This window comes from Cimex lectularius, unplaced genomic scaffold (genome assembly GCF_000648675.2).
Source record: "Cimex lectularius strain Harlan isolate CLEC.00 unplaced genomic scaffold, Clec_2.1 scaffold6, whole genome shotgun sequence".
Classification (NCBI taxonomy): Eukaryota; Metazoa; Arthropoda; class Insecta; order Hemiptera; family Cimicidae; genus Cimex; species Cimex lectularius.
The window spans coordinates 147022-172339 of record NW_019392677.1 but is presented as its reverse complement, the minus strand read 5'-3'; the positions used below and the strand labels follow the sequence as shown (position 1 = coordinate 172339).

The window sequence follows — 25318 nt, the reverse complement described above, 5'->3', positions numbered from 1 at the left end:
TGTATTTCCCGTTCTGTACCTATACCACACAGGTGATTCCTAGTTCACCATGAAACTTGTTTAGTAGGGTCGTTTTCAGTAGTTGAATTTCTTCTAGGGTTACACCCTAAAACACTTCCTCCTGACGGAAAATGTGGCGCTACAGTCTGTTAGGTTCATGGTTTCTTCTATAATTCCTTGCAGAATCTACATGTGCCGTGTTGGGTTGTGCCGATCTTCTTCAGATGCCCATTCAGTTTGCAGTCCTGTTAAATATCCTGACAGGATTCCAAAGTTTTTCCTGCTTCTTTATTGCATTCTGATGTGTCTTTCATTCCAAATCTTGGTAGATGGTCCTGGGATTGTTTATGTCCAATGAGTCAATTCCACTGTTTCCTCATTTTCATTTTGTACTTTGTTTAAGATTGATTGTGTGAAGCACTTTCCTTGCAAGGGTGACCCTCAACTCCTACATACCCTGGGCCCCAGCTGAACCTGACATCGTTTTCCATACCTAATCTGTTAGGTTTAGTTTTACAATTCAGAATCATCTTTGAGCTAATGAGGGTTGAACTTGCTTGATGGCTGCTTGACCGTCTGGCATGATTTTGTTTTTGTACCCTTTGCTGATATAACTGCGTAGCAGGCTGGAAGGTACTGGTGTATTATCCCTTAGGTTCGGAAAATTTGGTTCCTGGGACAAACTACAGATTTATAGTAGCCTATAGAACTTTGTAAGTGTGCACACTATCATTTCCATGTTCATGTTTAATATATTAGTAATTGTAAGATAAATGTATTGTTAATATTACCTAAAAACCGCTACAACTGGTGTTTCCGCCCAGGACCGAACTGGGGACCTTCTGCGTGTCAGGCAGATGTAATATATACGTAATATACGTAAGGTAGCGTGCTTGACGCGGAGAAGCTTTCTCTAATTTTTGTTGAAAGGCGTAAATTAATGGCTTGTGGTCAGTTTGCAAAGTTTCGTCTTTCCAGCATGTACCGGAAATGTTTGATTGCAGCGTAGACGGCATACAGTTCACGATCGTAGGCACTGTAGCGTGATTGGGCTGCTGTCAGTCTCCGTGAAAAAAAACCTAGAGGTGAGAAATGTCCATCAATTTGTTACTGCAGCACGGCTCCGATTGCCACGTCAGAGGCGTCGGTATGAACGGACCAGGAAGTGTCTGGGGATGGATGCGCCAAAAGCACCTCCTGAGCCAGGGTTTCTTTTAGTTTTTGAAATGCCAAAACCATATCAGGTGTCCATTCGATAGTTTTGTCACTGTTTACAATACGTCCCGAAATAGCATCTAGCAGAGGGAGCTGGATGTAGGCGGCATTTTGTATGAATCTGTGGGAAAAGTTTACCATGGTGCGATAAAAACGTATGAACACCCCAATTTCCGTATATGTTCTCACGTATTTCTCAGGTCTGACCTTGTACGACCACCTTTACAACCTCCGTATGAGGGACCCTTCCTGGTGGTAAAGAAGAGCGAGAAATATTTCGACATACTTGTTAAAGGCACTACGATGAGAGTAACAGTCGACAGGCTTAAACCGCATACCTACAGACCAACTGGGACAGTGCTGAAGACAAAATGGCACCCGCGATACCAGCAGCAACACGAGATGACACCACTCGACGGACTCGCAGCGGATGCAGAACTCGCATGCCAGTTCGTTTTGAGGACTGACCTCTTCACTGGAGGTGGGATGTGTAGGCGATCAGGACAGCACTGTGACCAGGAAAAACCTGAGGAAGGTTTTCCCTGGCTACATCCACTCTCCTTTTACTTTGCCTAGCGATAGGCTCACGGGAATCTTCCGGAGATTTTTCCGCTTATAGTAGCCTATAGAACTTTGTAAGTGTGCACACTATCATTTCCATGTATCTTAGTAATTGTAAGATAAAGGTACTGTTGTTAATATGATCTAAAAACCGCTACAGATTCATTTAAGTTTTAACCACGTTGGAGGTTTCTGTTTGATAAAGTTTTATGTGCTGTCATCATTATCATATGATGGAGGGGGATTAATTCTTAATATTTTCTTCATTCCAGAACATGTTTTCAAAGGGGCAGTTATGCAGACGCATTCGAGTATCTGTATTTTCACGTGCGATTTTTGTTTTGTTATCTGTTTGTTGAGGATAGGTCTCACCAGCATGATGTCCATCCAGGGTTTCTGGTCTGCATCCCCAGTTTTTCCTGTTACCCTTCTGCCCACCATTAAAGCTCTTGTCGCATGTGCCTATCGAGGTATTGTACATACCATTTCTTAGGTGGGACTCTACCCTGTAGAAGGTGTGGTTTCATATCGGGGAGCGTTACAACAGTTCTCTGCAAGTAGAGGAGAGTTTTTCCAACTTTTTTTCAATTGAGAATTATCGTTGAACTGTAGCTGTACGGATTCAGTGCTTTTTATAATTAAATCTCTGCGATGCGCAATAAGTTACATAGATCACATAGCACATAGAGATTACACAGTACAAATGGAGAAACTACTCAATGTTGGCACTTCTAAATAATTTATTTAAGCACTTCCACTCTCTGAGAGCAGGTCGCGGGATCTTTAAACTGTTTTTATAAATGGAAAATTTAGGTCGTTATGGATATAGCTATTGGAAACATAGAATCGGGCTTGACGATGAGTTTAAGGATTTTGTAGTTGTAGGGTCTGAATTCTTCAGGCATTGGAAGGTTTGGTTGAACACTATAGTTCTATGCCGTGTGTCCAGTGGTGTCAGTATTGAGCTGCATGAGTATTCTGTTGTCGTGGGAGAGTTTAGGTCTGTTGTCTAGCAGACTTTTAAGTCTGTATCGTCCATTAATTTCTACCCTTAAGTCGTACATCATGGGGATTCATGGCTATTCACTTGTCTAGGTACAGCACAAGGCAGACGTTTTTGATAAGAAGGGGAGTGAGATTAAATTTCCATTAAAATAGATTATAACAGATCGATAGTGAAGGAAAGTATCACTTTTGAGTAAGGATTTTGTTTAAAAAAAAAATACCTTGACCTTTTGTAACAAAATCTATCTTCGCTCTTTCACAGCATATGTCTGCTTATATATATGCATTTTTGAGAAAATTCAATTTAGACATAGGTCGAGCCCCTTATTTGGGAATCGACCTACACGTGTCGTAACGAGCAGTCGTTCATAATCGGCTAACGAATAACCATTCTTACGGGAAGAAATATAAATCTTTTCGTGTCAAAGTCGATCCCATGTGCACAAAGTGACATTTAGACATTCGCCCCTCTTCATTGTGTTCGACAAAAGACATTAGACGTTTATTCGACTTTCACTTGATCGGTGTGGGCCTTGTAAATGATGCAAACGGAATGCTAAAGACATCCTGAAATCTACTGACTTTTTACCAAACCATATAGTTACAATAAAAGCTTCATTAAAAAAAAGCATGATTAATTTGATGAGACGGTGAACAAGCTGAACCAAATTATATTATTTCAGTCTTTTATGATCGATAGAACGTCGATTAATTTAAACTATCGACTTTAACAGCATATGTTTTTAGTCAATTGATATGTCAACGGTTGAAACCGTGTTTTTCCACCATTGTCATTTTAATATCTGTAACATTGACAAAACAATGACAACTTAGTTTTTGAAACAAGCAGAAATTTAAGGAGACAATCGGTAGATGTTGAATGACGCCGGTGGGACCACCCGGCTGCCCCATTTGCAATTGTAATGTACGTGCATCCGTCTTCGTGCATCGTCCTTTCTCTTCGAACGAATTGTTCCTACAAGTTTGCCGTTCCATTCATAATACAGCGGTAATGAAACTATAAATTATTAAGCGTTCTGGAGGCCCTTTATAAAGGTTAGATCTGTATGCTTCGTTAAAGATATGTTTTAAACGTGCTAGTCTTTCTTCTCGGTTTGTTTTTGCATGTGGCTTCTATAAATACACACATATAAATAAATCCTTGAGGTTTATAGAGAGAGTGTGGAAAATTGACATTGGCCAAAATATATTGCGGCAAGATAGTACTTCATCTGGAAAAATATGAATTGATCTGTACATTGTTTGGTTCACTTACTCTTTGCAACATAATTCCAAATAACCATATGATTATCTTAACCGAGCTATAAGTCATACTTTTAAAAGATACATAGACAAACAAATAAAAAGAAAAAAAAACTTGTCCAATCAACCAATCATGAATCAACCTTTCAGAATGAATTGATAATTATGAAACCATAACGATTAAGAAGAAAATGATTAACATGGAATGCGGACCCAAGTCAGAAAGTCAAATAAGGCGCCCACATATGTACTAAACCTCTATCGGCTCCAGCTGGAGAAGTAGCACGTTGGTGACCTACTGGTTGCTTCATCAAGGAACGATTACTCCAGCGAATAGCGTGTGTAAAAAGGGTATTCTGTTTACATAGCCCGGCTGAATTTCTCTTGAACCAATGAAGCAATAAAAAAATAAATAAATGTTTAATGTTTCAAATTTTTAGCATTTTTGGAGAAAAATTATGCAGGGTACCTCAGGCCCAAGTAAATTTCAAAATTTCAAATACGACGAGGAACATCATCTAATAATGTTGGTAAAACTTCCCTCAAAAAATTAAAGAACTGAGTCAGACTGGCAAGAAATGCCCCATCCTCCATACTATCCAGATCTTGCCTAGCAAACCAAATAACTGTTTTTTTAAAACTTTTTGCCATGTCATTTTTTGACTAATTTAAAATCCTATTGCACCATTGTTTTCAGCGTGAAAAATCCATTAAAATGATGTGTTAGGATGAATAGGGTCGTATTTGAAATTTTGAGGTGGAACTGGGGCTGAGGTACCCTGTATAAGTTTTCGCTAAAAAATAAATAAATAAAATTTTTAAACAAGTCTAAAAAATATTAAACCCGTATTTTTTGTTTTTTTGATAGTGACATTGGTTCAAGAGAAATTCAGCCGTGCCAACTAAAAAGGACATATAAATTAGTACATCACTCTCTCTCCAGAACATTTCCGCTGAGAATGAACAACATATTTATTAACTGGAATGCTTAAGCCGCTCATTTTATATATATATATATATATATATATATATATATATATATATATATATATATATTGTAAATCACAGTGACGTAACCTCAAGATTATCAGTTGAGATCACTTACCATTCTCCCTGGCGGACAGTAACAGAAAGAGAGGACCTAAGTTTGATGCCATGCGAATGCGAAGGGACAGTGAGTGTCGCAGTTACGGGCAGAACAGAAACAAGTCAGGAAGCCGGGGAGTTTCGTCATCTTGAGACAACATATATATATATATATATATATATATATATATATTCGATATTCCAGGTCTGTCTTTGGTCGAACTAGACAACCAAAATTTGCAATTGGTCACATCTTCCCATAGTTGATTGGTATTTTTTTGCGTGTATATTTTTTTATTTATCCGGGTCGAATTCGCATACAATTTGCGATGCAGTCTTCATTAGTTTAATGTTATCCAGAATCCTGGGCCACAGGAAGATCCTTGTGAACAGCCTTTCTCCATTTTACTGTACCATTGACGCGTATCCCATAAAGTGTGTTCTAACCGGTATGCAAGGTCTGGATGGTATGGAGGATGGGGCATTTGTTGTCAGCCTAACTCCGCGATTTTACTCATGCCTGACGTTGACATGGTTTGCACAACACAACGTTGCGACTGGAAATGCGACGATTCACCAAGTACGAGTTTCCTTCAACGCTGACCCAAAACGTCTAGCTGCACGAATATACCTCTGCATAAAGGGGTTGATTGCGTGGTAAAAGTTCACAATGAATTATTCCTCGAATATTCCACCAAACAGTCAATAGGACCTCATAAGAAGGCAATCTTGCACTTGACATCGACGTTGGCGTTTCATTCTTATTGCAACCGGTCCTCCGGAGGTTAACATTTTTGTAAAGAACACACTTCTCATTTGCAGTGACAAAATAAAAAATAAACCCTTCCAATTTATTCCTAGTCATTGTCAGATGAAACTCAACAAGCCTTGCAGTCTTCCTTGTTCCTGTGTTTCATAACGTAACCTAGAGATCGGCTTCTTCTTTTTATTGTTGTGCGATTTACCTCTCTCTGATAGCACTGCTAGAGTACTTAAGTGTGTACTTCCTCCAATGCCAATAAGTCGCAGCTTTTAAGCTGGTTAGGCGTTCCGCAACGAAGCTGGTTTTTGATCCGTCTCTCCATTACGGAAACGTCTGAACCCCGCACAGATTTCGACAGGCATCCGCCACTCCATGCCCGAGATAGTTAGCAAGCAATGCCCCACATGAAACTAAATTTTGGGATCCAAAACCCCTTTCTTAACAATCACTTCCAATAGGGCTTTTGCCATCCTAGAGCTAACGGGGTTAGTGGATCACCTAAGGATGACAGTTGAAAAACCTACGCACACTTCTAATAGATTGTGAAAAGAAGGTCGATAAGGGAAATGACCATACTTACCAAGTCATACTAGATTGACACATAAGAAATTGTTGCGGGAAAGAGGCCGCGTTGATGCCCATTATTTGCCGAAATATTAAGCGTTGACCATATTTTATAATGCATAAAGATGTCTGCAAGATAAGTTACGGAGATCCTGCTGACCGATGCTTTGCATTACGGCATGGCACCATAGTAGCAGTATAGTATGTGTCTTTATTGTGTTTTGTATATTGCTTGAATGTAAATTATTAGCGTGAATGCGTTAAGTACGTTCGAGGGGTTAAGAAAACAGGGGACAAAATATGAGAAAGTCAGTGGAAAACATGCTCGAAAAAAAATCACCGGCGATGATGTTTGTCGGCCGATAAATAATATGGTTTGGCAAGAGAGTAATATCATTTTTCAATTATAGGATTAATTAGCTCAATATTTACATTTGTGTGTCTATATTATTTTGGTTTACAAATAAGCTTGTTTAATCCCTAAATTAAAAGCTTTATTTCTACTTCTTTAGTTGCGTCGAATACTAGGCAATCACGTCTTTGGATGAAAATTTGTGCGCAGTGTTTGGCACTAATGCTGTAAAAGTCCGTAAAATCCAACGGTGGTTTGGTCGATTTAGAGAAGGAAATTTTGTTCTTGAAGATGATGCGAGCAGTGGACATTCTTCTGGGTTGACGACGACATATTGATGCATAGAAGAATCCCTTTTTGATCCGAGGTCTAGGAAAGATTTTAAATGCTTCTCGTACAACCATTTGAAACCACATCCAAATACGTGGGTTTGTTCAAAAGTCATGGATCCCACACGAACTCAGCGAAAGGAATTTGGCGGGTCGCACCTATATTTACTCTTCGCTCCTCGGTCGTAACTCTTACGACCAATTTGTTCGTGGACTGGCAACAGGTGATGAAAAATGGAAATAAAAACATAACCGAAAGAAAAGCTTACTGTCAACCCGGTCAACGTCCATCGGTCAAAACAACAAATGCACGAATAAAACGTAGCAGGTCCGGCCCATTGCAGCTTTTTGAGCTTTTTCCACAATGCAAACGGTTAATAGTGAACGGTAGTGTGAGTCAGCTAACCAGTTTAGGCCTTAAATAAAGCAAAAACGACGTGCACTAGAAAACAGAAAAGGTGTAGTCTTTCATCATGACAACGCCCGCCCCCACATTGCCTTGAGGACCAAACAATTATTAACAAATTTGAATTGGGAAATTTTATCACACCCGCCATACTTTCCGGACATTTCATTTTGTGATTCTATTTATTTCAAGTCAGCGGTTCAAACATTCTGGGCTCAAAAGGAGGGCATTTTTATGTGAAAGGACATAGACATGTTACCTGAAATATGGCAAAAAGTAATTGCAAACAATGGACATTATACCTTCAAATAATTAAAAGCATGCTAGGCATAAAAACTGAGTATAATATACTTCAAAAAAAGTCATTTTTTTGCCAGCTAATACGTAATACTTTGCACACACCCAATAAAATATGGAAAGAACGATTAGGACCAGGCATGAACAGTAAATTAAACATAAAATTAGTAAGTAATTAAGTCCTCACTTTTCTTCATAACCTTATGTAAATAAAGATGAAGCGTTTATTTGCTCAATTACGTCAATGAGAGACGATTAATCACAGAAGTCAGCCACAACTGGAGGAAGGTCAAAAACAGGATGGCAAAAACAATTAATCAAAACAAAAGATGGAGGCGACAGTGGAAACGTTGGCTATTGATCTTAAGAAAATATATGAAAACAGTTCTTTATTTTTTAATTATTATTAATCACGGTCACTAATCACTATACATTTATTTTTTAAGCTGTCCTTTCATTTTTGGAAAGTCGTGATTTACTTGTACACGTTTTAGTAGTCAATTGACCAAGTTAATTCTTTCAATTATTATTTCTATGTAAGGTCTTGGTTGAGATAAAAGTTCAGTGTCACGAGCGGGATTCGAACCCACGATTTTCGGCTTGATACGCTGCTGCTCTACTACTTGAGCTATCGTGACTTCGATCCTCTCGGACACTAACTCTCCATTTCAACCTATAACGGATCGAATTTTTCTTTTTTTTGCCACTTTCAAATGTCGTGTAATCAGGATTGGATTCTCAGCGACATATGAAGTCGCCCGGGGAGCTGTTTAGTGAAGTGATACTTCTTTTACTTATTAAATATTAATCCATTTTACGTTTTAGTATTCAATTAACCATGTTAATTCGTTCTATGTAAGGTCTTGGTTGAGATACGCGACATTTGAAAATGGCAAAAAAAGAGGGAAAAATTCGAACAGTTGCAGGTTGGGATGGAGAGCTAGTGTCGTCTGAGTCGAAGTCGCGACAGCTCAAGTGGAAGAGCAGCGGCGTATCTAGCGGAAGGTCGTGGGTTCGAATCCCGCTTGTGACTCCGACTTTTTTATCTCAACCAAAACCTTAATTAGCTGATATTAGTGTTAGTGCTGCGACCGCTTGAAAAAAAAGTACTGTGATTATATTTTTAATATGCAAAATATGTGTAGGCTAAATAAAATTTTAAAAAGACACTTATTTTGCCTAATGGCAGTTAGGCGTTTAAAAAATTCTTACAAAACCGCCAAAAATTCAAACTATATCTTTAATTTTGATGAAGGCAAGTTTTCGTATTTATAATCCTCTATGAGAAAGAAGACAAAAAAAAATTTATTAACCTAATTCATAGATGCTTAAAGTAAGTAATTTTCCGTGTCACTATTACTGAATTGGTGTATTGTTGAGAAGTACACCATTAATTTTACACCAGCAACGACGAGCATGATTTTTTAATGATAATTTTCTTTAAAAATCATTAATGATTAGATGTGGTGTTTAGTGACCGTTAGCCAATGATTATTTGGAGATCGAGAGGTGCGGTCTGGTGTGATATAGGTTTTAGAAAAACGTTTTCTTTATCGTGCCAACGTTTCGATCTTCATTGAGATCATCTTCAGGGCCTGGGATTTATATACATTGCTTAAAAGTTTAAATGTTACACATACACGTAGGATGTGAAAAAAATGAATTTATACAATGCTAGAAAATTGTAGATTAAAAAATGAATTTATACAACGCTAGAAAATTTTAGATTAAAAAAATGAATTTATACAATGCTAGAAAATTTTAGATTCTATCAAAGTATTTGTACCCACTGAAAGTGTTTGTTTTCCGTGTAGATGTGTCATTCTTGTCTGTAGTGTTGAGACTGCCAATGAGATATCGCTGTTTTAAGTATATATACGTTTGATTCTGAAGGGGTGGGGAAGGAAGTTGATATAGAAAGACATTTTCATATGAGGAGTAGGCTTCTTTGAGGTGAATTCATTTTTTTTTAATCTAAAATTTTCTAGCATTGTATAAATTCATTTTTTTCACATCCTTCGTGTATTTGTAAAATTTAAACAATGTTTATAAATCCCAGGCCCTGAAGATGATATAAATAAAGATCGAAACGTTGGCACGATAAAGAAAATGTTTTTCTAAAACCTAAAAAGTGACGAATAAGTGTAAGTGTTAATCTAATTATCAGTGAGTGATAAATTAGATTTAATTGTATATTGTATATATAGTATTAGCATATTGTAGTTTATTGTATACAGGGTGAATTGCTACTCGTGCTACAAACTTCTCCAGTAGATTCTTCACCCTAAAATGAACAAAAAAGTTCATATTGTCCATGGTCCGATTCTCAACCATTTCAGAGTAATTTCGCTTTTTATCGATTTTGAAAGATATCACGTCCTGGCGTCGGAAAATCGTGATATCTTTTAATCTAAACATTTCTCTTAAAATCTATAAGCACCGTTGAAATCCCCGTTAATTTTTCAATAAGAAGATGAAGGTGGCAAAACGTTTGGGTCTTTCTTCCTTGACCAGACAGAGCTTTACAGAGCTAGAAAGCTGTTTGTAAACTTCTTAAGCATTACATACTAAATGGGCATTAAATTAAATTAAAAAATTTCAATGGAATTATGATTTTGATTCTCTCTAAAAATTAAACGGGGATTTCAACGGCGCCAGCTCTTGATGTCCCTGCCCCTCCTGGCGTATCGCTCTCTGTTTACTTCTCTCATCGATTAATTCATCATCAAGGCAGTTTTGACCCATCGTGGTTGTATGCCTTTAAAAAAAAAAAAAATAAATAAAATAAATAAATAAAAAAACCTACGTCACACCAGATCCAAATAAACATTAATGATTAAATATTTTTTGCTTTTGCTCAATAAAAAAATGAATTAATTTTTTTTTTCTTTTTGTTCGCAGGTATGCTTCATCAGGTTGACTACTGTTGATTACCAGTTACCAAACGAAAGTAAATAAAACCTCATCCAAGGGAAAATTCCTGTTTTGAACGTTCAATTATCCAGATCGTAGATGATCTGGGTCACCGATTGTCCTCACATTGTAAAGACGAAACGGCCCGAGGTAGAGCGAAAATCGCCCTGTAAACACGTGCATGTCGGGTCGAAATATCTCTCGGCATGGGGGAAAGAATGAGACGGGAAAGAGGGACACTTATCTGCGTGAACATTCCGACATGTTGACACACAGCGAGACAATAACTCGCGCCCCATGTTCTGTTCCATTCATACCTCATTCGTTTACCAGGATGAGACAGGTAAGTGTTATTTATTTTTTGATAAACTCGGTTCAACATAAAGTCGTAAGGTAGAAAACATATGTATTTTTTTATGCTATTGGGTTTCCTCTTACAAATTATGTGTAAAATTAGTGGATACGTGGTCGTTTAAAGAGTGTGGCTATTTAACAAATAATAAATCAATCTATTTATTAATTTAAAAACCATTAAACCTCAATATTTTCTTTAAACAGGTATAGGTAAAAGTCCCGGGTACGGACCCAGATGCCCTGCATTCGAACTCGACATACAAATGGGCTTTGTTTTTTTCAAAAACACCGCGAGAGTTGATGTAGCCTCTGCTGTTGCCAGCCCTCTTAAAAAAATAATAATAATAAAAATAAACTTTCAATTAATTAAGGTTTTTAGTTGAGATAAAAAAGTCAATATCACGAGCGGGATTCAACCCACGACCTTCGGCTAGATACGCCGCTGCTCTACCACTTGAGCTAGCGTGACCTCGATCCACTCGGACACTAACTTCCCATCTCAACCCCACCTTTTGAATTTGAATTGAAAAATGGCAAAAAGGAGGGAAAATTCAAAAGGTGCGGTTGAGATAGGAAATTGGTGCCCGAATGGATCGAAGTCACGATAGCTCAAGTGGTAGAGTAACGGCGTATCTAGCCGAAGGTCGTGGGTTCGAATCCCGCTCGTGACATTGACTTTTTTTATCTCAACTAAAAACCTTAATTAATTGAAAGACATTAATTGGTCAAGCGGACCACGAAAACTAGTGAATTTAATAAAAATAAAAATATTCATGCGTCAGTCCTAACTCAATTTCAATATTTATTACTAATAATATTTTCTTCACTTTCCTGTTTAGATCAGACTTCCTCAAAAATGTGGGCATCATTCTGTTTTAGATCGGCTTAACTGCCATTTCAAAAATTAAAAAGATTTATTTATTTGAAGAGTATGCCTTTTTTTAAATTTTTATCTCGCCAAAGGTTTATACGTTCCCAATCGACTTCCATCATATCAAACCATCACCAAACACTAAACAAGTACAGAAAATTTCATTAAATTTGATCAAGTGGTTTTGAAGATAATCGTACCGAAAAGAGGCCAATTATCCCATTTGATAAGGTCGAGGTAGTGACGCCCGAAGCCAATCCGCTGTTGTAAATTATTAAAAGAAAAATTGAGAATTTGTAAATTAACAACTAAAATTAATTTTTACTATGTGCTAAAACCATAAAGCGGCATCGGGTATAAAAATCTAAACAGTACCACATATGAATTTGTTGACTAGATTTAAATTGAAATGACCAATTTTTTTTAAGTTACACAGCAAGCCAAAAGCTTGAAGATCATCGTTCGTTAAATATTTATATTTCATATATGTCAACTGCGCAGCGATATCGTAAGAAGTTAAATAAAAAACCCATGAAAAGGGAAAATAGTTGAGGGCTGAGATTTTCTCCTTGCAAGGCACCCTTGGAAAGCCTTTTTATTTTTGCTTTAAAATATTGTTAAATGTGAACTTCAACTTTACAATACATGCCTAATGTAAATTCGGAAAATGACACCTCATTTGTGAAGAATGAAAACAGAACTCTTCATTCAATTTGTTCACATTTTTTCAATATTGAAACGATCGGTAAAAAGTTTTGTTAATTGATAAATTTTCAGTTTTTCTAAAAAATTGTTCTAGTCAAACTCCTTAAAATTTACTTGTTTTTTTCTCCTACGGACACTACAAGTCTAGCTAAATTTATTAACGAGCTTTGAAAATAGTTATAATTTTGTTCCCTTTAAAAAGCAACATCAATACTTCGTCTTATTTCAACTCTTAAATAATACGCAGTTTTAGCTAGTTATAAAATTACGATAAATCAATTTTGAACAAGTTGGTCTCTTCATATGGAAAACACATGGTTTAAAAATTGAAATTTCTGCCAAGTTGGGATATCTTAGATCCGAGAGGATTATGCCGATTTCGCCGGCTTAACGTCGATTGAAATGAATTGCGTACGAGCGAATTATCTATGCTGGTAGCATCAACGATGAAAACTTGTTTTTAGGTGAGACCCATTTATATTTTTATTTTATACCGTTCGGTTCATTATTTGTCGTTTTTGGGTACCGAACAATATCGGTTGACAGTTGAAATAGTAAACTATCTTGCTTATTATGACAAAAAAAAGTAAAATAAAACAAATATATTTGGCTGTAGAAATTTTAAGAAATTTATAACAATACTATACGCAACAATACAACTAAAGAAATTTTGTACTGTTTTTTTTCTTCTTCTGTCTAAAGGTACCATTTATACCAAACATAGTTGATTTATCGATCTTTCTGCCAGTTGCAGAAGCTGTTCACTAAAGTCGTATTTTAAAAACGATTTTGGACCATTTCGACAACCATTGTACTGAAAAATACCCAATATTGAATGAATATTCATATCCCTGATGTAGTTTTTGAAGGTATTTTTTTATCGAATCGAAATACAGTCGATAATGTCTTACCAAAGATTCAAAATTTCATGTCATGTATCATTCAACGAACTTATTCTACGCAATATTACTGTTTAATGTGAGTTCAACTGTCGTAAAATCGCAAAAATACAAACACTTTTTTAATATTGTGGAATTGTTTGTTGAGGTCTTTGGAATGATCAACAAGTAGAACCATAAAAATTACAATTGTAGAGGCTATGTTAAACGGGATCTAAAACAACCAGGTTTGGATGCCATGGCAATAAACAATAACAACACCTGGCTTAGAATTGGTCGTGCGAGGTTACTTATTTTTGGATCAAAACCAGCGTGTGTCCGACTCGCAGAATCCAACATAATTGAACTGTGTTATTTCTTGGCTCCTTACAGGGAGCAAGTAGGAACGACGCCCAATTTAAGAATAGTGCTCGAGCACCGAATCCTTGGGGTCCCCAATTCCAATTTTTGTAGGTAACAGGGTGTCCTTTTTAAAAAGCCCGACTAAATTTCTCCTAAACCAATGAAGCTATCAAAAAAAAGAAAAGTTTTTAATATTTTTTAGTCTTGTTTCACATTTTTGCCTTTTTTGGAGAAAAATTACACAGGGTTACTCAGGCCCAGATCAACTTCAAAATTTTAAATTCGGCCCTATACATCCTGACATCATTTTAAAGGATTTTAATCATCATTTTTTTATCATGATTTTAATCATTTTAAAGGAAAACAATGGTGCAATCGTATTTTAAATTCGTAAAAAAATGACAAAGTTATGGCAGGAAGTGTGAAAAAAACACTCATTTGATTTATTATTTATTAATAACAATTTCATGTTCGAATTGCCTGCCTTGCGTAAAGATGCAGAGATTTTTAACCACTCTTCATCGGTGCTCATAGCAATAGATTCAGAGATTCAGCGGAGATGTATTGGCAAGCATTTTCCATCCTTTGCCGCAGTTCTTGCTGGGTTATGATTGGCGTAATGTTTTTTAAATAGCCCCACAGAAAATAGTCAAGTAGAGTCAAATCGGGTGCCCGAGGATGCCAACAGCTCGGGCCATGAGGTCATATCCACCTACCGCGAACGATTCATATAACATCTCACCTAGAATTATGTGCATCAAGCTGGAGTCGTCGTTGAAAAGGAACATGTGGTGATAAAACCTCCCTCAAAAATTAAGGAACTGAGCAACATTTAAATTATTTTCGTAGAAATAAGGCCCAATTAATTTATTTCCGGAAGTTCACACCAAACGTTGATGGTGTGAACCACCTGAAGATGACAAGAGCACGAAATTCTCGGATTTTCCTCTGCCCACGTTCGAAAATTCCAACGGTTTAGTACGCCATCGGAGGTGAACTTGGATTCATCAGTCCATAGAATGGCAGGACGTTTTCTTCAGACGTCCGTCATAATCAGAGTCCTGAAGTCCCTGGACGAGATGAGAGCGGTACGGCTTAAAAGTCCGGCGTACATCTCTAATTTTATTTTTTGAAAAAGGCAATTCAACATTTCGGAAAGAGGAATCCGGATTTTCGCGAACACACAAGAAAATATTCTGTCCCTCGTGAAATCACGCTGTCGGTTTTTTTGCCATAACTTTGTCGTTTCATTGTACCATTGTTTTCTTTTTAAAATGGTGTGTCAGGATGTATAGGGGTGTATTTAAAGTTTTGAAGTTGAACTGGGGCCTGAGGTACCCTGCATAATTTTTCTCCAAAAAAAGGTAAAAATTTGCGTCTAGACTAAAAAAATTTTTTTTATAGCGTCATTGGTTCAAATGAAATTCAGCTGGGTCATCTAAAAAGGACACCCTGTATAGTGCAGTATAGTGAGTGTATCTTGCGTGGGTTGAGAGTGATTGTATTTATTGGCGTGAATGTCTAGTGTGAGGGCCAATGGAGAAATATCGAGTACTCCACTACAAATTAGCACTTTTCTAAAATAGTAAATGCTGTGATTATATAAGCTAGATTGCAGTATTCCTGAAAAGTAGGTAGATACTGGGTATTCTTTTGTACAAAAATCGAGAAGTGTTTTATTCTAAGTTGGCATGGGGCTTTGGCTTGATGTCTATCGGGGTTAGATATTAAGTTTCCAATACCGATTCTAAGGCATCTATTTTATACAATATCAAGACTTTTTAACGATATTTTACATGCTTGGGCGTAGAGAGCTACTGCGGTTTATTTAGTCATAAATTGTATAGCAGCTCACCTCAGAGTGGCAGAACGTAGAAAATGACTCGGCAAAACATTAATTAATGCTAAATAATGAACCGTCATATTACATCACACGAAAGATGGAAGATTAAAGTAACAGCCAAATAATATTGACGGTAAATGATTATTCGGAAATCGTGAGATGCGGTCTGGTGTGATGTAGTTTTCAGAAAAACATTTTCTTTATCGTGCCAACGTTGTGATCTTTATTGAGCTCTGAAGATGATCTCAATAAAGATCGAAACGTTGGCGCGATAAAGAAAATGTTTTTGTGAAACCTACGCATCCCACAATCTCCGAATAATCATCGTCTAACGGTCACTAATCACCTCACATTGACGGTAAAGGGGAAAAAAAATTAGTAGTCGGTGTCTCGGGGACCGAAGCCCAAGGAGATGGCTAGGTAAAAAGTCGGAGGTCATGGCTTCGAGTCCCTCTCTGAAAACTATTTTTTCTTCTCAACCTTCTTTGCACATAAAAAATTAAAATTAATAACAACTGGTAAGATAACTAATAAAAATAATACGCAGTACGTCAGATAGAAACAATTTTCTGAATTGACAAGTTGTATCGATTTCCGATTGTTTTGACAATAGCCTTTAATTGACCTCGAAAACATATTTCCAGACGTAAACTCTCTATGGAAAAACTTTTGAAAGTAAACACCAAACTAACGCATTCTTTATTTTTGTGTTGACCTATTTCGGCAAAGTCAACATCCGCTGTTTTCAACCAACGAATTTCTCCAAGTTAGCGGGATTCATTTCAAGTATGAAATCTCTTCGCGATGTACTTCGTATTACTTAGACAGAGTATGACATCGTTTATTTTGTAATTGTGATAACTTTGTAATATTAATAAAATGTGTACATGCGTCTTTTTCTTGCGTGCCAATCTCAAAATTCGACATAAAAGTCCACGTTGAAATGGTGTTATTGTTCATATTATCGATCTTCCCCCTCGTCCATACCAATTACAACGCGCATTTACGACCGCTATCTTTCAATCAATTATGATAGATCCGCTAAGTGCCATTCAATGCGGACGACCCTGGTAAAAATTCCGATAAACGATGTTAAAAAGTAATTGGTGTTCAATATAAATATTCATGAAGTTCTTAACATTCACTGTTAAGACATTTTGTATTTAGAATTCGTGAAGATTAACGCCACGAAATAAATATAATCAGAACAATATTGTACGCACTTCTGGGATAAAAATGGTTTTGTTTGTTGTTATATCGCCCAATATAAATTCGCGTTTCAAAATTTCGAAGCGAACCAACCAATTGGTCAACCATTCGAATGGAAAGGTCTTCCCTTGAGAGTAATGTTTTGATTCACAGTACATACTAATAATATTGGTATGGCCAATTTGAAAGAACAGAAAAACCTCTCAGTTCCTATAAAGTTTTCGAAGAATATTCCTCCTTCATCAGAACTTTGAAACTATTTTTAATATTTCACAAGGCTAGCAAATATGAACAAATTATGGGCTCAAGCATGTTAAATTTTTGAGTTGATGGTAGAAAGAACAACCCGTCATTCTATGTCAATTGAAATGGTGGGTCAGAATTACTAACAAAAAGTTGGTAAATAGCAATAATTCATTTTATGAATATAATTAACAGCCTACAAAATAAACAAGTTTCTCAATTAAAATTTAAAGAATTCTGTTTTATATTAAAAAAATGTTTTTTCAGTTTTTTAAAAATCGGTATGACTTCTTGTAAAATGAACACATCATGAATAAACTTTTACCTTCGTCAATTTTATATATAATAATTATATTATATATTTATAATAGGTCGATAATAATTAGCAAAATAATAATGAAAGGGGCCCCCCTCACCAAATTTGAGTCATTGTGTTGTCACGACTATCGATGGAACGGTATCGATTCGTGCGTGGCGCTCGACGCGGCCGTGGAACCAATCTGCCCCGGAAGGTTGTACCGCTGTAGACGAGTCAGCAATTCCCGGCCGCCCGTAGACCTCCCGTCTCCAATCTGAAATCCATTCTTCACAGTAGAAACAATAATCCGTTCTTCGTTCATCACCAGCACCGCACAGACTCCTTTCCACATTTTTATAGAGATGAGCCGATTCGCCGGATCGTATTGTGAGTATCCGAATCTTCGAACAATTGCAGTTCGTTGTGACATCATTTTCTTTGCTTTTCAAGTTTAAATTCATGTACAATTTTGCCTTTTTTTATTTTAAAACAATTGTGAACTTCCTGTACGACACATATTCAATTTATACGCATTCTTTATTATAAACGCTTCGGCAATTGTCGTTCATTAGCGATGCGTCTTGGGCTAACCTTGAACTACAAGCTAAGCCTTTATAAATATTACAAGTATTAAATGTGAAAACATGACATTTTGTCAATTTAAAATTGAATTTATTTATTCATAAAATCATTTTGTATGGTTTATGCGTATATAAAACAACTTTATCCGACCGTTAAGTGACGTTAAACTTTTTAATATCAAGCTTTTCTGTCTACCACCTAGTTCTACTGTCAACCTTCTAATATAGAATTTAAAAAAGTCCTGATTTTATACCCATAATTCATCATTTAAAATTCGACGCAATTAAAATTGGATGGATTAATGTTTTATTTTATTAACAATCAGCAAGATCTAACGGGAAGGTTATCAGCGATCAGGTTATTCCAGACATTGAAATCTTCTGGGTTCAATATACTGAATTTCATCTATTTATTTTTAAAACATATTTTGTCCAATATCACTCTGAAACTGAATTTAAAAAAATATTGAAAATATCACTTTGATAAGTATTTTCACTGTTAGTGGATTATGAGATTGGTTGCATGGTTGAAACTTGAACGGAGCGGCTTGAAAATTGAGATAAGACATGAGTTTTGTTCAACAATGACAATTCAAAGATAAAAAAAGATTGAAAAATCTTATCGATGAGATTGATATCAGACTAAATATTATAATTGTGTACACATTGCATAAATATAAACCATAATGAATTTATGAGTTTAGCATGGAATGGATGATACCTAACGCCACTCAATTCTGTTAATTTTTATTTCTTATTTTAATATTGTAATTAGAAGTGTAACCGTTTAAATCATCAGTGTATTGATGAAGGGGTGGTATTCATCGAAAGCTTGATTAAGAAACTTACCGTTCTTTCATTTATATTTGCCTTATTTCTAGTCCTTCTTTATATACAATTTGAAAGTCACTTAATATTTCATTGTAAATTTTATACTTGAAAATTGCCCATTTTTGAATTTAGTATATTCAAAATTTCCTAGAATTTTTTATCACTTTGGACTTAACTACAAATACTCTTTGACACAAGACAAAAGAGTCATAAGTTTTGTTTAAAAATGGCAAGGTGAAATAAACTAATTAATTTTATACCAACTAGATTCAAAAGTCATCTTGATGTGATTGATAAATTATATAAACATAATTTATAAGCTTAACTTAGTAGTATGGACAAGATCTACAACCCCTCAAGACTTTTTTTAATTTTTTTATTTCTTATTTTAAATTGTAAATAGATGTTGTAATTATAAACCAACCAGATTGAAAAGTCAACTTTAGTTGGCTTAGTTGAACAGAGTTTAGCTTAGTGGAAAAAGTCAAAATCCAGTTTATTCCAATTCACAGTTATAGATAAACAATATTTATTTTAACATTAAGTAGTACCTAGTAAGCAGTATTGTTGTATTAATCCATATATGTATTTAGTCGTAATTGACATTAATTATTTTAATTAATTATTGTTATACGTTATTTTCTACTCTACTGCCTTATCGCTTAAAATGGAATGTTTTTAATTTTATTGATTAGTATATACCGATATTTTATCCATGTGCTTAGAACAGTTTTCAGTTATTACGCTGTATCACTTTCAGTATCACTTTACAATTAAAAACCTGTACTAACTAAATTGTATCACCTGCCATATTTTTTTTTCTTCAGCCCAAATTAGTTGATAATAAAGTTAAAAATTAATTATTCTATTTGAAGTAGGTATCAAATTGCTTTTTAATGTTTGCCAGTTTATAAAAGATTTTCTTCATTTTAAAATAAGTTTTAAGCTGTATCCCAGTATATTATTACTTATTTGATTTGTAATGTATTAATGCAGTTTACTTCTGGGTCTAAGACCGCAATGGACCCTTAGACCACCCATTGACTTATGAGAACAATCCACCATTTGAAGTAATGGTGTAATGTAAGGAGAAGTAATATTTTCCTCCTTATTATTTTTTTAAATTAATTGATCCAATTTGTATTGATTTTATCCTTCAGTTTTCTAGATCGCTGTCTAACTGTGGCAATGTACAATATGTTTGGTATCGGTTAAGTGATATAAACTGGCAAATTGTATGTTACAGTCATTAGTGCTTACAAATTATGTATAGCAGCTAGGTTTTTAAATTTTGTTTCTATTAAAAAAAAAAATGGATTTTAGTCGTTTTTTATGTGTACAATCATAGAAACTGTGATTCATTTTTAATGTTGCACTCTACTAAACAAAATTAAATATTTATCCAATTAAACTTATATTTGTATATAATCATTAATGTAGAATAAGCACTTACTTGAAATTCTACTGCATCTGCTATAAAATAGTCCTTATTTGTGTAGCTTCTCCTTAAAATTATTTTAGTTTTTCTCATGTTAAGAATGAACAATATATTTTCTCTGGATATATGAGTTTTAAAGACAAAAAGGTTTATATTGGTTTTATTAAAATTTGGATTAAAAAACTAAAAACTTGTTGGACAATCAACACAAAACTTTGTTTTCCCATTGACATATATGATGAAGGATACTAGGAAGCTGGGTTTTGCTATTCCCCAAGTACTTAGCCTTTTTAGTTCAGTTCAATTGATTTGATGCTTCTTTTAAGAAGCAGTAGGTCATAGATCATTATAAAATCCCCTCGGTCTCCGTTGAGCATTCGAAGATAATAATGGAGACACTTCCTTCCTCTACATTGTATAACCTAAAATGTTGTTTTCTCAAATATCAGTGACCGGTGCACCATCATCCCTGAGCTTTACCTTGTAATATCTGTAGCAATTTGGTAGCCAGTTTAGGTTCTTTAAACATGATTTTTCTATGTCCGACACTTCTCTGTACATTGTCTGGCAGTTTGCTGCTTGTTCATACCCAGAACTCCTTTGTGCCATGATACCCAAAATTCAGGTGTTTTCCCCTGGTTTTGGAGATTTTGGTTGCATTCCCTGGCTATTTTGGATGTGACCGTTTTACGAACTAATGATTTTAGGGCTGTTTGTCAGTGAAACCTGTTTTAATATTTCTAAAGGCCCTGTTGATAAAACAAACACAAAGATCACATGCAAAGATATTCAACTGCATATAAGAACTTTTAGCTTTTGAAAATAATAATAATAGTCGGTTGGATTAAAGATTACACTAATCCAAAACAAAGCCTATATAAGATGGCTGGCGCCATTCGGTCATAAATAGTCAAACTGCAGAGTAACGAACAAATAAATATGTAACACCGAAGACTTCCATAGGGGGAAAACTGGCTGCGTTTACGCCGGCCGACACAATAGCGGTGCAGATTGATGTATGGAGGTATAGAAATGGCCAGGACATGTATGTGACTTCTCTCTCTAAAAGGTCAACCTTCTATCACAAGTCCTATCCGCGGGAGATAAAATCTAGATTCCAATAGCTCTCCAACGGTTACGCTTGTTTGCGCAAGAGAGGTTTTTTTTGAACATTTCCGTATCACCGTAACGCCCGGGAGTGCCTTTTTTGGTTCGACCTTCCTACGCGACTTCTATATCTAACCGCCTATCCATTACCGTATAGATATCAATAAATTTTAAATAACATCCAAGATATTTTTAATTCTATTGTGTATAATATAATTATTTTAACAAAATAAATAAGATTGAAAATAGAAAAACAATGGCAAATAATAAACATATTTTATTAACTTATTTTTATTTTGTATTTTTATTCTTGTGAATTGTTGCATTTTCAAAACAAACAAAATTTATGACCGGATGAATTACTGCCCATTAAAAAAAAGACCAACTGGTTTTTGCAGTAAAAAATTGCCAACTTTGGAAATGCATATTAGCTTCAGTAAATTCAAAAATTCGGGAAAATATTAAATTTTGTACTTTTTACAAAAACTTCAAATTAAGCTGTGGTGGCAGGAAATCGACCTCGAGCGGCGCCTACAGCAATCGATAGGAAATTTTAACTTTCAAATGGTCATGTTTCACTTTGCCCGATTTCACAACAGTTTTCGAGTTATTCGCGATTTTTGGTCAAAAAACGTAGTTTTTCAATACTCATGGAAAAAACCGATCACTCTCTCGCGATTTTCACGAATGCATAAATGTTGAACCGCCATATTTTCGCAAATTTTACATTTTACAACTTTTATTTCGAGGATTTTTTTCAAAAAATTAAACGGGGAAGCGACCATTTTTCTACTTTGTCGTAATTTGCCCTCTTGGGGTGCGAAATGCTATTGTCGATCGATTGATGTTTACCTCATCACAGAAATTCAACTTTTCCTTCCAATTTCACAGGTCTTTCAGGTGGCAGTTTCGCTTCGAAAAACGAATTGAAACAGTAGGTTAATGTATGGTAAAATCGGTTTTTTCCATGTGCCGTAAAAGACCACGTTTTTCGCCCAAAAATCGCAAATAAGTCGAAAACTGTGAGAAATCGGGCAAAGTGCGAGGTGGCCAATTGAAAGTTTAAAATTTTCTATCGATTTCTATCAAAAACGAATTCCTGGGTCCACAGCACAATTTGAAGTTCTCTAATTTTTGAATTTACTGATGAATGACAGAAGCTAGGAAAACATCTTAAAAAAGCCATCTTGCTCAGCGTCGGTTAAAATTTTCCAAAAAATGATATACCTAACGCCGCACCTCTCTGACTTAAGAGGCTGAGAAAATATGCATTGTTAAAATTGGCCTTTTTTCCTTTAAACCACCCCGTCTTTTTTTATGGGCAGTGTAGAAACAGATATTTTCAAAAATATTTGATAATTAACTGTTTAAATAAACTATTAACTATTTAACGTTAAATAAAATTTTTTAATTGTTTCAATTTGAAAAAACACTGGATTATTGGTTGGTTTCAAAATAGCTCAAATTCTAATGCACGGAGAGGAGGTATTTTTTTTAGATATTAGTTTTTTAATTTTATTTATGTACAATTTAGTTAAGTTAAATATAGGTTGAAATATATTTTGCGATTTTGTCTCGTTTGAGAATTTTTGCTCGAAATTTAAATAAGAAAAAGAGCGAGTATCATCATAAGATAAATTGGTCTGCCATCTACAATACTTGATTTTTTAGTGATGGTTCATTAGGAACAGATGTTTATCAACAGTTTTTATGGTCTTCATGGATTAAAATAATTAACTGTTGAAACAAAACAAAAAGTTTAATTTAAAAAAAATGGTTTCAATTTGAAAAACATTTGTTTTGTTGGATTATTGGTTGGTTTCAACATAGCTCAAATTCTTACTCACGGCAAGGAGTTATTTTTTAGATATTTAGTTTTTCAATTTTCAGTATTTACAATTTATGTAAGTTAAATTTATTTTAAATACATTTGCTTATTTTCCTCGTTTGAGAATATTTGCTTGAAATTTAAATAAGAAAAAGAAAGAGTATCATCATAAGATAAATTGGTCTGCCGTATACATTACTTGATTTGTTAGTGATGGTACATTTATAAGTAGAATGGAAATGTTGCACTCCTGTGGAAATACATATTTAGCATATATAACCTACTTGAAAGGAATTTTAAAATACAAGCTTTGTTGTTTTGTTTTTTTAATTCTAGGAGCGATGAATGAGAACGAAACAGTGCTAGCTGGATTTTGTGAAATTACTGGCGCAACATCCGAAGAAGCGACATTTTTTTTAGAATCCGCAGCTTGGGTACTGGAAGACGCTCTGATCACCTACTACCAGAGCTGGACACCGTCAGAGCCGACCGCCCCCGCACAGCCCACGCCCGAAACCCTCACGCCGCCGCCAATGGGCGACTCTGACAACGAAGCGCCTTCTGCCCCGAGAGGCAAGCCGAAATTTGGCACTCTTTCTAGTCTCAGGAAGGACTCCAGTTCCGACGAGGAAGAGGGTCAAAGGTTCTACGCGGGCGGATCCGTTCACAGCGGTCAGGAGGTGGTCGGCCCGGGTAAGCACAGCACAGACGTTATCAGCGACATGTTCAAGTCAGTGCGGGACCTCGGTGGGGTCGAAGCGGCCAGTACTTCCCGCGAGGGTAAAGCCAGGCCCATGTTCAAAGGCACAGGGTACCGGCTGGGCCAGACCCCGGACGACACGGAAGTCATCTCCTCCGGGCATCGCGAGCGCCGGAGGCGTGAAGTCACTCTAAGACTCTGGAGAAACGGCTTCAGCGTCAACGAAGGACCCCTCAGGTCCTACACGTCCCCGCAGGACAAAGAGTTTCTCGACAAGATCAGAACCGGCCAGGTCCCTCAGGAACTGGTCGAGGATTCGACGGAAGAGTCCGTCCATCTAAATATGGAAGACCACCGGCACGAAGAGTTCAACCGGCCCAAAGCGACCGCCCGGGCATTCACAGGCCAAGGGTTCATTCTGGGCAGTCTGACCCCGAACGTGACCACGCTGCCTAATCCGCAGCCACCGCAGACGAGCCCGGTGGAACCGCCTTCCACTGAGACCGCTCCGCCTTCGGTCGACGTCGACCCTTCCCAACCTACGACTGTCGTTCAAGTAAGGCTCAACGACGGTTCTCGTCTCCGGGCCGAACTCAATCACACTCATACGATCGGGGATCTGAGGAACTATCTAATCAGTTCGAGACCAGAGTATCGTCAGTCTCCCTTCATGTTACTGACAACCTATCCGAGCAAAGAGCTCACCGACAATAACCTGACCCTCGCAGAAGCAGGCATACTCAACGCGTCTATTCTCATGCGTATGAAGTAACTACACCATCGATTTTTTTTGTACCATATGCCTACTTTTGTATTTATTTTTACATACTTTTAAACAGTCCCTTTTACCACCGGAGCATTTTATTTTGTAGCACTTTTTCAGATAAAAATTTGTCGCTGACGAATTTCATGTGTAAATAAAGAATCAATTACAACATGTGGGATTTTCATTTTCTAAAGAATAATTTGTTTTTTATTTTAAGATTTGTTAGTGCAGTTATTTTTATGTCCAATTAATGATTATTTTCAAAATAGTTAATTTTTATAGTCTTGTGTTTTCAGCTTTCTTTCTCCTGTTCATTTTGCAATTTGTGTAATTGTAATGCGATAAATAAACTATATATTTACAAATTTTAAAACAATCGAAAACAAAATATACAGTTAATTTAATTTTTTTTTCAACTAACCTACTTGTTCCTTCTTACTAAAAGAAAAACGTACTTATATATTAATCCATTCATGTTTAGTGGTCCAATTACCAAATTACTTATTTCAATTAATTTTTCTTTTTATGTAAGATCTTGGTTTGAGATGA

The 25318-nt window shown here is 35.9% G+C and overlaps 1 protein-coding gene across 5 annotated transcripts in view; it reads left to right on the top strand.

Annotated features, from left to right (window-relative positions):
- Positions 1–24997, top strand: part of LOC106673785 (NSFL1 cofactor p47) — a 79637-nt gene extending 54640 nt beyond the window's left edge. For 3 of the 5 annotated variants that reach the window (XM_024225504.1, XM_014406044.2, XM_014406045.2), the window contains exons 2-3: positions 10743–11097; positions 23640–24997. In XM_024225504.1, coding sequence (XP_024081272.1) covers positions 11052–11097; positions 23640–24775 — 1182 coding nt within the window. In that variant the 5' untranslated portion in view covers positions 10743–11051 and the 3' untranslated portion in view covers positions 24776–24997. Of the gene's footprint in view, positions 1–10742; positions 11098–12820; positions 13149–17696; positions 17906–23639 lie in introns of those variants that run through there. The other 2 variants (XM_014406047.2, XM_014406046.2) reach the window with 2 other exon arrangements.
- Positions 24998–25318: the final 321 nt, after the last annotated feature.